The 17,493-nt window shown below is 33.6% G+C and overlaps 7 protein-coding genes across 7 annotated transcripts; 2 read left to right on the top strand and 5 right to left on the bottom strand. All coding sequences in view use genetic code 12, as the record gives it.

Moving 5' to 3' along the window:
• Nucleotides 1-201: 201 nt before the first annotated feature.
• Nucleotides 202-1,182, bottom strand: ARA1 (D-arabinose 1-dehydrogenase (NAD(P)(+)); the record flags this gene model as incomplete). Its single annotated transcript, XM_002547459.1, has 1 exon — nt 202-1,182. One exon carries the CDS (start codon nt 1,180-1,182, stop codon nt 202-204), a length of 981 nt encoding a protein of 326 aa, XP_002547505.1.
• A 735-nt stretch (nt 1,183-1,917) lies between these two features.
• MAF1 (RNA polymerase III-inhibiting protein) lies at nt 1,918-2,907 on the bottom strand (the record flags this gene model as incomplete). Its single annotated transcript, XM_002547458.1, has 1 exon — nt 1,918-2,907. One exon carries the CDS (start codon nt 2,905-2,907, stop codon nt 1,918-1,920), a length of 990 nt encoding a protein of 329 aa, XP_002547504.1.
• Nucleotides 2,908-3,771: 864 nt separating this feature from the next.
• Nucleotides 3,772-5,328, bottom strand: RAD57 (putative DNA-dependent ATPase; the record flags this gene model as incomplete). The annotated part of the gene is made up of 1 exon (XM_002547457.1): nt 3,772-5,328. One exon carries the CDS (start codon nt 5,326-5,328, stop codon nt 3,772-3,774), a length of 1,557 nt encoding a protein of 518 aa, XP_002547503.1.
• Nucleotides 5,329-5,504: 176 nt separating this feature from the next.
• CTRG_01809 (uncharacterized protein) lies at nt 5,505-6,605 on the bottom strand (the record flags this gene model as incomplete). Its single annotated transcript, XM_002547456.1, has 1 exon — nt 5,505-6,605. One exon carries the CDS (start codon nt 6,603-6,605, stop codon nt 5,505-5,507), a length of 1,101 nt encoding a protein of 366 aa, XP_002547502.1.
• A 519-nt stretch (nt 6,606-7,124) lies between these two features.
• Nucleotides 7,125-8,141, bottom strand: IFM3 (Ifm3p; the record flags this gene model as incomplete). The annotated part of the gene is made up of 1 exon (XM_002547455.1): nt 7,125-8,141. One exon carries the CDS (start codon nt 8,139-8,141, stop codon nt 7,125-7,127), a length of 1,017 nt encoding a protein of 338 aa, XP_002547501.1.
• A 1,780-nt stretch (nt 8,142-9,921) lies between these two features.
• On the top strand, nt 9,922-10,899 carry MRS4 (Fe(2+) transporter; the record flags this gene model as incomplete). The annotated part of the gene is made up of 1 exon (XM_002547454.1): nt 9,922-10,899. The coding sequence occupies one exon, from the start codon at nt 9,922-9,924 to the stop codon at nt 10,897-10,899; it is 978 nt and encodes a 325-aa protein (XP_002547500.1).
• Nucleotides 10,900-13,719: 2,820 nt separating this feature from the next.
• SIT1 (siderophore transporter) lies at nt 13,720-15,519 on the top strand (the record flags this gene model as incomplete). Its single annotated transcript, XM_002547453.1, has 1 exon — nt 13,720-15,519. One exon carries the CDS (start codon nt 13,720-13,722, stop codon nt 15,517-15,519), a length of 1,800 nt encoding a protein of 599 aa, XP_002547499.1.
• Nucleotides 15,520-17,493: the final 1,974 nt, after the last annotated feature.

Here is a 17,493-nt window from a genome sequence, read left to right as displayed (position 1 = left end):
TTTTAATGCCTATTATTCTTTTTCTTCTCTCTTCGTTATTAAGTATTATTTCATATATTTATATATTTACGTAATTTCTTTATTGTTAATTGTATTTTAATGTTTATTTTTTTTGATATTTATTTCCTATATATATATAAAATTTTTTAATCATTGGGATTGCTTATCCCAATGGAGACCAATTTTAACATCCTTTATAATTTAGTCGAATGTTTTACTTAAAGTATCACCTTTCCACCATTTGAATCCTAAACCATAACCCCATGGATCACAAATGAATCTTTGTGGATCTTTAACACCAATTTGATACAATTCATCCATTTCTTCTTTGGTCAATTCAGGTAATTTAATAATTGATTTAATTCTTTCAAGATTTGAAGATCTTGGTAAAGTTACTCTGTTATTTAAAATATGATAAGCATTAACAATTTCGTTTTCAGAAACTTGATATTTTTTAGCCAATTCTTTAATTAAAGGATTTTTCAAAACTGGAGCACCAAAACTACCAACTGGAGAATAACAAGAAATAACAATATTATTCTTATTACAATAATCAACTAAATCTTGTTGTGGCAAATAAGGATGATATTCAATTTGATTAATAACAGGAGTATGTTTTTTAACATTTGGTAATAATTCACGAAGTTTAGGAATTGAATAATTTGAAACACCAATTGATTTAACTTTATTAGTATTTTCTAAAATATCTTCTAATTTATGATAAACTTCAATAAATTTTTTACCATCAACTGGATCATCATCATAAATTAATTCACCATTATCATCTTTTGGAACTTTAGGTAATCCAGTATTTTCATCACCATGTAAACAAATTGGCCAATGTTGTAAAAATAAATCAACATAATCTAATCCTAATTCATTTAATGAAACATCTAATGATTTTTCAGGATTATGCCAAAAACTTGGCCAAACTTTAGTAGTAATAAATAAATCTTCACGTTTAATAATACCTTCATCAAATAATTCTTTTAAAGCTTCTCCAATATATTTTTCAGTCCCATAATACCAAGCAGTATCAATATGACGATATCCAGCTTCAATTGCTGCTTTAACTTGATCTTTAACATCTTTTGGATCATCTGAAGCAACAGTACCAAGTCCCAATGCAGGAATTTTGGTTCCATTATTTAAAGGAATGTCAATTTCAGTAGCTAATCTCATAGTAATAATAATAATAATAATAATAAAATAGGTTGTTGTTAGTTCTCAATTGAATAATAAAAAAAAAAGTGATTGTTGAATTAAATAAAAAAAAAAATAAACCAACCCTGAAACAAGAATTCGGAGGGTTATTTATAGTTTTCCGTTCTTAATTTTTCTTCTACTTGCGCGCCCGCACCCGCACCCGCACCCGCGTCCTTATCTGTTATCTTACGTCGACGATTGTAAAAAATTTTTTTATTTTTGAGTTTGTGGTGGTTTTTTTTTTTGTTTTCTTCAAGTTAGACTTAAAGTTATTGCTCATTTTGGATTATTGCTCGTTTGTTTTTATTGTTCGTTTTTTTTGTCAGATTGTATTGCTCCATTGCTTTATTGCTTTATTGCTCGATTGCTTTATAAAGGCCATGTAACTCGTGACGTATATTGTATTGGACGTGTACCTGCCCCCGGGGGTACCTCGTGGGCGGAGAAATTTTTTAGGTTTATTTCTGAACATTGCCGCGTGCGGAAAGAATCGCACGACTCTAATTTCTACATAAAGTATAGATCTCGCACATAATTGGTAGCCATAGATATTGATATATCATTTACAAACAATGTTAACAATATTAATAACGGTAATAACACAAATTAGGATTATAATCTAAAAAAAAAATTACGCTGATGTTAAGAAGTGAACTTCTTCTCACTAAATATAAAATCACTGTCGTGGCAAAAATATTAACTAATAGGAAACTAAATTTCAAGGTCCCCAACAACATCAACGTTCTCATCATCTTCAACGTCATATTCATCATCTTCTATTGCTTGATCCAAGTCATTGGAACCATAGTCGTCGTTCTCATCATATTCTTCATCATCACCACCATGTTTTATCACTTTGGCATTCTTAGAATCATTGCTCGAATCATCTGTTGATTTATTGGCATTGATATTAGAATAATGAGCTTTGTTAATAGCAGCAATATGGATGAATGTTACTCTCTTTTTCTTCTTATTATAAATGAAATAGTAATACGACCACATTGGTTGATATGGATATGTCAAATCTTCAAGTATCGATTCATCAGATGGTTGGAATTGGTAAATTTGACAAGGTTCTAAAGTAGCATTAGAAGGAGGTGAGTTTGTATTACTCGAGAAAGACCCATGTCTGCTACGAATAGGACCAGCACCAGTACTGATACTACCGCTTTGGGCTGGGATATACGGTGACGAGGTTTTCGAAGGTAGTACATCCATATAAGAATTTATGATATCCCAAATCCAATTCAAAATATCTTCTTTTTTACCTAACGAAAGCAAAACATTATTGAATTTATGAACCAAATCATCTGCAGAATCGATACGATAGAAATTCTCAGTGGTAGGTTGTAAATTAGTAAAATCCTGGTCTGGGAATGAACTATTCAAAATAGCAATCAAATAAGCAAAAGTCTTCCTTGTTGTTACATTTTTCAATGGTCCAAATGGTGACTCATCAACTGCATGTTCAGTACTATCGTCAATAGATTCTCCTTCACGTAAAGATTGTGATAATAACGAACTGCTTCCATTTGTATAACTTCCACTAATTTGTGCACCATTCTTTGGAACGGAATTCTTACCAAATGTTATAGTACTACCCAGATTAGCACTTGACCTACGTCCCATTTCACTTATCGAAACAGCACTGTGTCTTCTTAAATCCGGGGAACTGGCACTACTGCCAAAAATCGAACTCATGGAATCTCTTCTGTCCTTCTCTACGGATCTGGAAAATTGATTATCCTCTATAATTTGGTCCAAATGTTTATCAATTGTTTTAAACAATTTTCTATCAGTACCAATTGGTTTAGTAGTAAATAATTCACAACCCCCCTTAATCACCAAATTGTTGTCGGGGGAGTGGAAGTTTAGCTCTTGGTTTACAAGCTCAAGATCAACTTCATCAATATACTGTAATAATAGTTAGAACTTGAGTTCTTATACATAATAGACTAATGTTCTCCAGGGAACCAATACCTCTGTAAATAACATGTCAAAGATGAGTTTGTTACAAACACGTGAGGTTGCAAAGGTCTTGAAAACTAAACCCCGGCAAGGAAACAAATAAAATAAAACGTACCTTCATGGAGTCAAGTCAATTAAATGGATTAATAATTTGTAAAATAATTCAAGAATGAGTAAATGGAATATTGTATTGGGTATTTATCGATATTGAATCTAGAATAGGTTCTTATTTTTTTTTTATCGTGGTTGTTTATTGCTTTGAATGTGGGCGACAGAAAACGAGATTTTGTTTCCAGTTCAATTTTTGTTGTTGGAGTTGGAGTTGTCTGTCTCGCGCCCACGTCCATTTTTTTTTTGGGTTTTGTTTAACTCGGGACAGGCAATCAATCAATCACCTTTGTAACCAATTTTTTTTAAAATGATCATGACTTCTTTTTTTTTTTCGCGCAACAGTTCAATTTGATAACGATGGAAGTTGTTTTACAAAACGTGTTTACCCCAGATGTACTATCAACGTGCTCATCAATTTTCAATAGAGATAAGTTTGTGTACACATTTTTGCATTGGGTAGATTTTTTTTTTTTCAAAAATATGTATTCAGTCTATGTTTATTTCAACTAATCCTTGTTTGTTGATGATAAATTGGTACTTTCTAAATCTATTTGAATCGGAATTATTAACTGATGACACGACTTTGGCAAATCTTTCAACGTTCCAACCTTTAATCAATGAACTTGTTTGATCGATATCATTAGAACGTGTTCTCCTCCCATTCGTATCTGGCGCCAGTTGTTCTGTAGATTCCAGGCGTGCCTGTATTTCTATACTTAGCTCCTTTTCTGATTTCACAATAGGTTTATATGTTTTCATCAACATGATTTTGGTTTTAATTCTAGATGCCCATGGATGACCTAATGTGGGTACAATTTTCTTTGTGCCTCGATTTCGTAACTCATGTGATTTATAAATCAAATCCTTTTGTAATTCTAATTTATCCGTTAAAGTTGGTTTGGGTACAATTTCTCCTGTAGAAGTGACCTTCTGTCGTTTGCAACCATTGTCGACAACAACATCATCATCATCAAAAGATTTCATAAGTTCAATATCTAAAGATTCCAAATCACTGTGGTTTAAATTTAAACTTGAGTTTGGAAATAAGTGATACATCGATGTACCATCCCAACCGGAAGATATCGCTGTTTGGAAATCCAAGTTCAAAGGGTACTCAAGCTCTTCATCGTTAGCTTCTATTGGTCCTTTATCATAAATCAAAGGATAATCACTAACTTGATTTATAACCACCACTGCTATATTAAACACTTGTGCTAATCTTGATAAATGTTGGAATAACAGGCACACATAGTATAATTTCCCAGTTCTGGATGCATACTTGGCCGATTTATTAAATTTTTTCAATTCGCTAACCTGTCTCCTTTTTATATTTTCAAACATTTTATCGTCAGCTAATTCTGACTCTTGTGATTCTATTTTCTGTTTCAAATATGTCGAATTCATGATTGAATCTTCTCTTCGGAAATGTTGAGCTATTGAATCAATAACCACTAGTTTTGTCTTTCCATTATTTTGACTAAGTTTCAACGGTAGTTGGGTGTACAATATATGATCTTGACTTTCAAGATCTTGACAATGAATATAAGATATCAGATCCAAATCTGACTTTTTATTCGATCCAAGAAAATCTTTTAATCTTTTCGTTTCCAAAAATGATTCAGTTGATATATGGACATTTTCAGACATGGGATATTGTTTACGACAATTGGCTAATAATTGGAATAAGAAATGTGATTTACCACATCCACTAGCACCAAATACTTCTGTTACTTCACCTAATGGTATTCCTCCACCTAATTCAGTATCTATATTCGGTAGACCAGTGTTGATAAATTCTGACTCTAGTAATTTTTCGATGGAGCTTGGTTCAACTTGTAGATCTTGTTCGAGTGTCTTGTAGTAATCATTGATTTCTTTCAATGGCCTATTAACAAGTCGGGAAAGTTGAGCATGGTCAGATGCTTCGTGGTATTGTAGTAAGTCATTGACTGATTTTCCATATGTTTGTAATACATTTGTAAGAAATGGAAATTTTATCGAGCACAGAAATCTACCAGGACCTAATTGTTTATAATCATCCATTAATTGAATATGTTTGGAAACCAATCTGAAGTTCTATTAAGCTTTGATGATAAAGTTTTTTTCTTAAAAATAGTAGAAAAAATAATAAAATCTACGCGACACGACAATCGATAACACGCGTGGTGAAGACGCACATACACAAAATTGAACATTAATCCTATACATATGAAATATCACTATGTAAAATGACTTGAACTCTTCGGAATCATAAAATCTTTAGATTTCAATGATCGAACCAAGAAATTAGGAGCATGCCATCCAAATACCATACCCACGCCACCGTCTTTACCAATTGGTGTGAATGATGTAAAACTTGTTGGTTGCAGATATGGTCTTAATTTGACCGACTTATCATCCAAAACTTCATATTCAAGAGTTCTCACTAAAACAGGTTCTTGGTCATATTTCAAATTGAAAATTGTACCTGTACCTAATCCAACCACATCGCCAGCAGCTATGACATTAGGATAACCAACAACTCTTAAATACTCATCAGTTTCAATAAGACCAAACGAATTCAATACCTTCTTAGGAAGAAATTCAGTATTTGGAATAGTTCCCAGTGATTCAATAATTAAATCAAATTCTCTTTTAGTTCCATCGGGAAATACAATAAATTTACCATCGACATCGACCAACGTATCATTGATTATTTCAATTCCAAGTTTCTTTAATTTTGTAGTTGCTTCTGATGTCATTGAAGAAGACGCAAGTCCGGATAATGGTCCTGAACTACCGGTGAACAAAGTAACCTTTTTATCATGGCTATTGTAGGCAATCTCTGATGCTGTTTCAACACCAGTACTACCACCACCAATGACAGCAATTGAATGAGCCTTTTTAATATCTGAAGAAAGTGTCTTAATAGCATCTAACGTGTACATTTCATCCCTGGTATTATCGAGCTTAAAAACTGCGGTCTTGGTTCTAGCACCAGAAGTAATGATCAAATTATCATAATCTAATTTGTTATCACCAACAGCGACTAATCTTTCATCCAAATTAACTTTTGAAACAGAACCTTTATAGAAATTTACTTGGTGAATAGTACCACTTGCTAGCTTTTTAATTGACTCTGGAATTGAATAAACAGTTTGCTCAACAAGTTTTGGTTCCACTAGTAATCTAGGAGCTGCAGCATTAAAATAAGCCATCCTACTGGGTGAAATCATAGTTATATCTAACTTTACTCTCGAAGATTTGAGTAAAGTTTTCAATGCCAAAAACCCAGCATAAGAACCTCCAATAATAATTGCCTTCTTGTTTCTTTCTGTCATTATGTGATTAATGAAACAAATAAAGATAGCCCAAATCAAAGCTAAACAAACAATTCAAAGAAAGTTAAATCATTTTCATGATGATTCCACGATTAATATAGCAACTATATTTACTATAGTATATTAGTAATTGTTATAGAAAATTCAAGAATAAAAAGAAACACTAAAAAAAAAAAAATAAGCAAGTCATCAACCAGTATCAAATCTATCATCAATTCTCGGCTGACGGATGGATTCAACCTATCGTAATTCCGTATATGAACTTTTTACTACTGCGCATCTCTCACAAACCTTGTAAAACCTTAATGGTAACAAAAGAATCAGTGGAAAGGAATTGGTCAAGAAAAATATCAGTCTGGGCATAAATGTCTACACCTTTTCTGGGTCCATGATTTGCACTTTCCTGATTTGATGAATTTCCATATCGGACAATTGATCATCGAGCACAATGCTAGAAGTGTATCATAAATTAAAAGTGTAACAAAATCTATTCATAAACCCACTTAGTTTCTATGTAACCTAAAATACACCTTGTTGTTCCGGAACAATGGTTTTAACTTTGCCTGTCTTGATATAAGATTCGACATTTTCAGCGACCCATTCTTCCATTTCTCTACATGCTTCAATAGTATGAGTACCCATATGTGGGAGGGAAACGACATTTGGCAATTCGTACAATTCTGGACTAACCTCTGGTTCATTCTCAAAGACATCTGCACCAAATGCACCAATCTTTCCTGATTTAATCAATTCTGGGATAACCTTCTCATCAACAACAGCACCTCTGGCAGTATTTACCAAAATAACACCATCTTTCATCTGGTTAATAGTTTCCTTGTTAATTGAGTGTCTAGTATGGGAATTAAGAGGAACACTTATACAAATGATATCAGCTTCTTTAAACAATTCTTCTTTGGTCACGTATTCAGCACCTCCTTCCAATTCTTTAGAAAGTGGTTTTCGGTTATGGTAGACAATCTTGGAGAATCCAAATGGTTGCAATCTATCTCTAATAGCTCTTCCAATACCACCCATACCTAAAATACCAACAACTTTACCTTCTGGACTATGTCCCAATTTGGCACCACCACATTTTTTGGCGTCCCAGCCACCATTAACTAAAATTTGGTGTCCAACTTGATAGTTTCTTAAACAGGTCAATACCAAATAAACAGCAGTTACTGCTGTTGGTCCTTCAACTGGAACAGTAACATTAGAAACTTGAATTCCTCTATCAGTAAATGGCTGAACATCAATTTGATCATAACCAGCACCATTGTGACTGATTGACTTTAATGTTTCTGGCATGTGACTGGCTAATTCAGCATCAAATCTTCCAGTTTGTTCAACAGATGCATAAGTTCTTGCAATATTGGTAATATCCTTATATTTGGTTTGTAAATCCTTTATGAATTCATCACGATTTTGGGAATCGCAATCAATGATGTCAGCAATTTTAGCAACTTGGTCCCATTTGGCTTGAGCAAAATCAATTCTGCCCAATCTTAAAACTTTTGGTCTAACTGTGGTAGTCATATTGTCTTGATGAATAAAATGAAAAAATATTATGGTATATATATATAGGTAATAAATAGAATATTCAATGGAGCCAATGAAGAGGAAATCAAAGTCATATTTATAGGAAATTGTTCATTCTATTTTCCAGTCTGTTGCTTTTTTTTTTCTCCGAAAATGATTAAGTTTCGTGGGGGATTACTATTTGATCCGTGGGGGTGCGTGGGGGATTCTTCTTCCATGTTAAAAATATTATCACATTATTTTTGAGGTTTTGACGGGTACGGCATGTCGGTAGGTTCATCCGACTGATGTTATAAAAACGTGGGGTATCAAGTAGAATAATGTATTTTTGAGGGATACCTTGTTTGGGGGATCTTATGGGGACGTGATACACAGGGATTGCATCTGTTGTGAAGAAATTAAGGATAGTTCTGTTGAAGTGTAGTGTGTATTTCTCAAAATTGACCTCCTGTTGGTATCATGTTATATTTTTTATAACACATTGATGATTGACTCGGTGTCAACTTTATCGTTTAGATTGTGAAGATATGGAGACATCTAATGTGTCTGTTTTTGGATGGAATTGTTAAGAGTTTTAATAATACATTACGGCGATGGTTTTCTCTGTGTACCTTATTTTCATCTGGTTCCTCGGGTTGGTTACAATCATACAATTTTGAATATTCAGTACAAAGATACGGAGATTGAATGAATAATTATACGTCACTAAAAGAACAAAAGACGATTGACAAAAAGTCTTCGCTGGTCAGCTTAAGTTTTTACTGGGAATCTATATTAGAAATTCTTTGTTTAGATTACTGAATGTGCGTTTCAAATAACAACGCTTGTAGATCCTTTTTGTTTGAAAAGCATTGCAATAGAAAAAAATAGAGGTGGAAAAAAAAAAATTAAACGGTGTCAATACTAAGTGAGCAGCATTGCCGAAATGGAGAATCCCTACAAAAAAAAAATACACATTATAAAAAAGCATCTCTGAATGTCAATATAAATAGAGTGGTAAAGTACCTTAATTGAAGAGCATTAAATCTAATATTCTATCAACCAATCAACCAATCAACAATTGTGTGGATCTCAAAAGAAAAAATTAGTCATTTTAATTCCTGACAATTGGAAGAAACCCGAAGGTGGACTTTCGAACTTTTTTTTTTCTTTCTTTCAGTGGGCTATTTGATACTCACACAGTGAAATTTTAGATTTCTATTTTTTTTTCTTTCTTTCCACTGACAAATTAATCTGAACAATCTAGACTTTGCTTTTGGCAATTTATCTATCTATCAAGCAAAAAAATAACAAGCTTCAAAAGTATTACAAATACATAACAATTCATTGGAATTTCTCAGATACCGATAATTTGAAGAAAATACCTATCCATACATATATCTAAACAAAATTTTTTAACTTAGAATTAAACCGAAATTGGTGTGCTGTGAAAAATAATAAAAATCATTTTTTTAAAAAAATAAAGAGGGTACCTAAAAAAAGCGAGCGAGTATCTTCATCCATCAAGAACGAGAAGAAGAAAAAAAAAAATTTCCACCAAGTGTAAGTTTTCTTTGTCTCCACGTCAAAGACTTTTTTTTTTTCAATTCCTGGAGATATCGATAATAATAATCCATTTTAACTGATAGAATATTATCGTATCTGTGTATCTTGTGTTGGTGAATCAATTGTTAATATTTTCCACTAGAACAAATAGACTGAATATCTGCCAAGCTACCTACATATATCTAAAACCCATACAGCCCCTCATTATCCACATTTAGACAAATCTACCAGTATGGAACATCAGATACAATTCTTACCTAAAGATTCGGTTGAAATAGACTACGAAGCATTGCCAGATGATGCTTCATTAGCTGCCCATTTATCAGCTGGTGCATTGGCTGGTATAATGGAACATACAGTAATGTTCCCCATTGATTCCATCAAAACAAGAATGCAGATGAACCTTTCAAGCAAAGAAATATCCCGTGGTCTTTTAAAATCCATATCAAAAATAAGTTCAACTGAAGGGTTTTATGCCTTATGGAAAGGTGTGTCCTCAGTTATATTAGGTGCTGGTCCTGCTCATGCCATCTATTTCTCCGTTTTTGAAGCAACAAAAACATTTTTGGTGAATAGATTGACAAATTCCCCTCACCTGAATAAGATTGTTACAGACGAAAACCACCCACTCATTGCGAGTTGTGCTGGTATCACTGGTACTACAGCATCAGATGCATTGATGACCCCTTTTGATATGTTGAAACAAAGAATGCAAGCCAGTGCTGCTTACACCAATTCCAAATCAAACTCAGTTAAATTATTTAAACTAGCTGCTGATATCTATAAGAAAGAAGGATTAAGTGCTTTCTATATCTCATATCCAACTACCCTTTTAACAAATATCCCATTTGCCGCATTAAATTTTGGATTTTATGAATATTCATCATCATTATTGAATCCTTCTCATATATATAACCCATATTTGCATTGTGTCAGTGGTGGTGTTGCTGGTGGTATTGCCGCTGCCTTGACCACTCCATTTGACTGTATCAAAACAGTTTTACAAACTAAAGGAATATCAAATAACCATGAATTTAGACATGTTACAGGGTTTAAAAGTGCGGCTGAGGCATTGTATAAATTGGGTGGAATGTCTGCATTTTGGAAAGGTTTGAAACCAAGAGTGATATTTAACATTCCAAGTACAGCAATATCATGGACTGCTTATGAAATGTGTAAAGAATTATTGATTAGAGGTAAAGGCTTTTAATTTTGATAGACATCACACTGCCATGATTGTTCTTAAAAAAAACTACAGTTATAATCTGTTTTCCTTTTTAATATTATATATATTTTCTCCACTTTTTTTTCATTGTTCTTCTTTTTTGTAAATATAAATAATTCTCATTAACTCATATTAGGATTGAATTGCTTTAATCAATGCATCTGCTCTTGCAATATGTGCTAGTTCTCTGGGATGTCTTGATAGACGTTGAGCGACAAATGAAAATAAAACACATGAACCAAGAAACCCAAGTAGATTAAAAAAAGCAGCTCTTGAATATAATCTTTCTTCTTCCTCGGTTCTAAATGATTGAAAGATTCGTCGAATGCTAGCAAAGATCATTATTGTGGTATATATATATGTGTGTGTGTGGTGTGCTAAGAAGAGATAGCGTTGATAGTTTACTTCTTTTTTTTTTTTTTTCTCCAGTTTTGATTTTCTTCAAACTCGAACCGAGTATCAAAAAAAAAAGATCAGAACTTAAAACAATACACAACTTTCATGACTTTCATTAAACCAAACAACATTAAAAAAAAACCTATCCGATTATCGATGATCGGTATCGGGTGCTTGAATAGAGTATATTCAAGTTCGCATATTGCACTAAACAGCTTAATGATGATAACTTTCATCATAGCCAACCATCCACGGCGTCATTCCCATAACGAAACAAACCTTTTACAGTCTGAATCGTGTAATATTTCTTGTAACACCGCCCATGCATTTTCATGCTTAGGATTAAGAAAAGCTCTCAGGAGCAACTTTGGTAAAGGATGGAGAGTACCACCGAATTTCCCACCCGTTTAATTTTTAATGAGTTGTAACTCCTTGTGTTGACGGGTAAATGCGAAACGATTCCGGACAAGTTCACTAGCGATTGAGCCAAAAAGCTTAATATCGTCAAACACGTGATTTGTCAAATGATGACATTGGAAAAGTTGGAATGAGACTACTTGAACTATGGGCATCACCGTTATTCTGTACGGATTTTCTAAATAGTATAACTCTTGATGGTCTTTGTTAATTCTAGTAGTATGTGGTTTATGAGGACACTCTATTGATTATGTGTATTTTTTCTATTTCAAACATACACTTGCAAAGAAGTACAAATATATCAATACCCTCTTGTTCAACAAATTATGATAGAAGACAATGAAAAAAAGGGATTTCATGAACTGTAGACAAAACTATCTTTTACAAATGCTTTATTGTAGTCTATTATAGGTATTATTAACAAAGGGTCGGTGTTTGTGTTAGTAACAACACAATAAATGACGGCAGTTGTTGAAGAGATGGTTACTCTGAAAACATTTACAAGTTAGATTTGATACATGTAATAATGTAACTCGAGTATGTTGATTGCACTTGGAGCTTGAATTTTGCTGGTTATGTTATAGTACAATACACTGTAAAGTATGTGTTAAAATAATTTCAATATACACATTTGCGATTGCATTTCAGACTATTTTAAGGGGAATCTTCAGATCCATGTGTCGAAATTAAACTCATTGTTTGGAAAGAAACGTTCATATTAAGACCATCGATATTGTCAGTACTAGTGAACCCGAAATGTTTAATTTACATGACCTCTTTTTACTCATACAATAGTAGTATGATATATGATATGGAAAAGAATATGCACAACTAGTTTGCATATACTTTTCGGTTGATATAACCATGTTGACTTCACAAACTACGATCAATTAACATCCCTTGAGACGAAGAGGATTTGCTTCATTAACTGTTAATCATTTCTTTAGAGTTGATGCAAACAAAAATTCGGAGAACACAGTAATTTCTTTTTTCAAATTTTATCCCGTTGTGTTTGTCCAATGATTGTAAATCAATTCATTCCTTTTCATCACAATGCATAAGGATTCTAATACCAAATTCTAAATTGGGTGACAGATACGGTACCAAGAAAAATAGGCTGCAGACCATAAATCCGGCAAGTGAAAATTTTTTCTCTAACTTTATGCAATCCCAGAATCGGGAATGGTACCATTCTAAGCTCATCGGTTGTCTCTAACCAATCACAGAAAGTTGTTTCGGGTATGGTTTACGATTTCGGAAACAAAATAAAGTCTTTTTTTTCTGGTTTACTAAGCTGAGAAATTAACGTAACCCTAAAAAAAGTAATAAAATGAAAAGAATACAAAAATATACAATAAAAAAATAAAAAGAAACAAGAAAAAAAAATTACTTTGTTACATTATCTTTTTCATCGAATTAATCAAAAAAATCACAATTGATTTTGCAGGAAGATAAAATTTGCTTTATTCTTCCGTAAAACTTAATTCTAATGAGCGATGAAAGCAACCTTTGATATTTATCACCTCTCTTTTAACGTTACATTGGGCTATATTGACTGCAAAACATGCATCCAATGAACCCTATTCGTTCATAAACATTTACACCTGACTTCAATATTCGCATTGCTTTCTTGAGTAATTAAATGCTCGACAACGAAGGCGTTAAATGAGTAGCTCTAATTTCTTGACAAATGCATATGCACCTAAATTCTATCGAGCCAGAACGGCATTTTTCCATTAGAGAGCAATTTACATTGTTCTAACAAGGGATTTTGTAACTGTGCAAGGCAGAAATTAACGATTGGGACTACAACAAAAAAATTGAACAAAAATTAAAAAGAAACAATGCAAAATTATCAATGGCTCATTTCATTTACTTCATCCTGGAGAAGAATATTTAAATGAACTAGGATTTCCCGTTTTCGTATCAGGTTCCCGATTTGGGTTTTCTTTTTTTCTTCTTTCTTTCTTCCTTTGTACATTAACTTCAACCATGTCTACCTATCCAACTATGACTGATGAGGCAAAAGAGAGCTCAGAGAAGAGCTACTACAGATCCAATCCAACTGACACTGAAAGTGTTGAAGAAGAAAAGTCTATTGGTGTTCATAAAGCTGAAATTTTGGCAAATCAATGGAAGCATACATTCTGGTACAAGGTAATCTTGGGGTTTTCTGCCTTCCTTTGTGGTTACGCTTACGGCCTCGATCTGCAAATAAGATACATCTTCACTGCCTATGCGACCCTGGCGTTCTCAGAACATCTGTTGTTGACTACTGTTAATGCCATCATTGGTGTGGTAGCTGCTGCAAGTCAACCGGTATATGCAAGATTATCGGATGTTTTTGGTCGTTTGGAGTTATTTATCGTTGCTGTTTTGTTCTATGTTGTTGGTACCATTATTGAAGGTCAATCTCCCAATATTAACACTTATGTTGCAGGTGCCGTCCTATTTCAAGTCGGATACAGCGGGATAATTATAATGGTTGTCTTTATCATGTCAGACTTCTCCAGTTTACGTTGGAGGTTATTCTTCACTTTATGTCCTGCATTCCCATTTATTATTAATACTTGGATTAGTGGGAATGTTACTGCTGCTGTTGGAACAAACTGGAAATGGGGGATTTCTATGTGGAGTTTCATTTTCCCATTGGCCTGTATCCCACTTGTTTGTTGTTTACTCCATATGCGTTATCTTGCTGGTAAGACTGAAGAATGGAAGGTTTTTAAACAAAGAAAGACTAAATTTCAAGAATTGGGACCCGTTGGATTTGCAAAGTTTTTGTTCTGGAGATTGGATGTCATTGGGTTGATCCTTTTAGTTGCCGCTTTGGGTTGTCTTTTAGTTCCTATCACACTTGCTGGTGGTATCAGTTCCAGTTGGAAAAAGGCCCACATTATTGTCCCAGTTGTCATTGGAGGTGCTTTGTTCCCTGTTTTTGGTCTCTGGGAAGTTTATGGTGCAAAAGAGCCAATTATTCCACTATACTTGATGAAAGACCGTGGTATTTGGGCACCTGCTGTCATCTCCTTCTTGTTTGACTTTGTCTATGCTGTCGAATCTAATTTCTTGTATACTGTCTTGATGGTTGCAGTCAATGAATCACAAGCCTCAGCTACCAGAATCTCGAGTATCTCATCATTTGTCTCTGTTATTGTCGGTTTCTTCTTTGGTTTGTTTGTTGTCTACTTTAGACGCTTAAAAGGCTTTGCAATCTTTGGATGTGTCTTGTGGTTGGTTGGTTTTGGTATTCTTTACCATTTTAGAAGCCAATTGCACGCTCATTCGGGTATCATTGGCGGGATGGTTGTAATTGGTTTTGGTACTGGGCTCTTAACTTATCCTATCAATGTGCTTGCTCAAAGTTGTGTGAAACATGAATATCTTGCAATCGTTACTTCAGCCATGTACACCTTGTACCGTGTCGGGTGGAGTGTTGGAAGTGCTGTTGCTAGTGCCGTGTGGTCAAGCAAGCTTTATAAACGATTGGTACATTACTTGGGTGACGAAACTTTAGCTGCCAGTATATATGGGGACCCATATACTTTCATTGCTGAATATGCTTGGGGATCTCCAGAAAGAGAAGCAGCTGTACTTGCTTATGCTGATGTCCAGCGTATTTTGATGACTGTGTGTATGTGCTTTGTTGCTCCAATGATCATTGTTGGGTTCTTCATGAGGGATCCTAAATTAACAAATGAACAATCTTTAGATGAAAAAGAAAGACAAGAACAAAAGGATTCTATCAGCGGTTTCTTTCAAGGACTCCGTAAAAACAAGAGTGAAGTCTAGGAAGACTAGTTGGATGTATTTGTTTGACCATTATTTTGTTGGTGGCGGTCTTATCTATGGTGTTATCATTGTTGTTTCAAATCTAGCTGTTTTCAATTTTGATGTTATCAATTAGTTGATGGTTATTTGGTTGATACTTGTTTTGTTTTTATTTTTGGATTGAGTTGCCACGTGAAAGCTTTATTTTTGAAGGCGTGTGCAGCTCAATATTAAGTGTTCTTTACTTTTTTTTCTCGTTGTTTTTATTTACCCAAATTTATGTATTTTAATGCTAACTTCTTTATTTAATATTTGTTTTCATCCACTTCTTGTAAATGATATCAATGTGTGGGATCACAAGATTACGATACTAATTCATGATTTTTTATGTAGCATAGAGACTTGATACCTAATCAGATATGAACATTGTGGATTTACTGGTCGAAAATCGCCAGCCTCTTTGTCTTAAAAACCACTAGCGTGCACTTGAATTGATACTTCTACAACTGACAATATATTCATCGTATTAGAGTTATATGCTAATTATGAATCTGAGCGACTATAGTTCGACCATTTTTACCAAATTATATCAATACTAATTGCATTTCAGAAAAGGAGCCTATCTTCACAATTGATTACACCACGATCAAATTATCCAGTACGTAACTATTGCAACTCTATACATTTCAATGTCTATACTATTCTAAACCTATAAACATCACTAGTTCTCTACAAACAATACCCAGTCTCTGGTTTATAATATCTTCTTCTCGTGTGTAAATAATTACATCGCACAAAACAAAAACGAACTCTCAAAATTTTGCAATCTCATGACTAGGGCTACAGCCCTAATCAATAATTTTTTCTGTCAATTTTGAATTTTTGCACGACCGTTTTTTTCTCATTTTTTTTTTCTTTCTTTCCCACTCAGTATGAGCTCCTAAGGTTTTGTTCCTACTCACACCCTCGCGCACCCACCAATTCTAACAAAAAAAAAATTACTACTGAAAATTTGAAATTTTGATATTGGTTCTTTTAGGAGCAGTAATCAACTAGAGTCACAGCATGTTAATTCCAAAAGAAGACAGAAAGAAGATCCACCAATACCTCTTCCAAGGTATGTCATTATTTAAAACAGAGAGAATATTTGAAAATCAGATTAATTAAGGTCGAAATAGATAAAAATACAGAAGAATGAAAATTTTACATGAAATACCAACTTGGGAATACAATTTATAAGCCAACATCAACAACAACATAAAGTTTCAAGACCAACTAATATGAACTGATTTTTTATATCATTTTTGAGATTAACTTACTAACACGTTTTATAGAAGGTGTTGTCGTTGCTAAAAAAGACTTCAACTTGCCAAAGCACGATGAAATCGATACCAGAAACTTGTACGTCATCAAAGCTTTGCAATCTTTGACTTCTAAAGGTTTCGTCAAAACTCAATTCTCATGGCAATACTACTACTACACCTTGACTGATGAAGGTGTTGAATTCTTGAGAACCGAATTGAACATTCCAGAAGGTATCTTGCCATTGACCAGATTGAAGAATGCTCCAGCTGAAAGACCAAGACCATCCAGAGGCGGTCCAAGAAGAGGTGGTTACAGAGGTAGAGCTAGAGATTAAATGGGTTATATAAATCAATCAACAACAGTTTAATTTTTCCTTTCAGCATTTTGTATTTTAGGTTCTTATTATGTTTGTTTGTGTTGGGAGATTATTAAATCAACGGGAGTGAACTATTTATTGTATTAGCTCAAATTTTCTTTAGCATGAGTATTTCATGTACAATATAAAAAAAACAACAAATTAATAAAATTTTGACATTTAAAAAAAAAGAATATAGCAAACATCATTTGCAATTTGTAGAGAGTGTAACAGTAAACTGCTTTCTCTATAACATGTGTTGGCACGTGATTATTGCATGTGACATTTTGGATGTCGTGTCCTCTGGCTAAAATTGATACAGTTTCCCAATTTCA

This window comes from Candida tropicalis (genome assembly GCF_000006335.3).
Source record: "Candida tropicalis MYA-3404 genomic scaffold supercont3.2, whole genome shotgun sequence".
Taxonomy (NCBI): domain Eukaryota; kingdom Fungi; phylum Ascomycota; class Pichiomycetes; order Serinales; family Debaryomycetaceae; genus Candida; species Candida tropicalis.
Note: the sequence above shows the minus strand (reverse complement) of the source record. Positions and strands in the feature narration are given on the sequence as shown.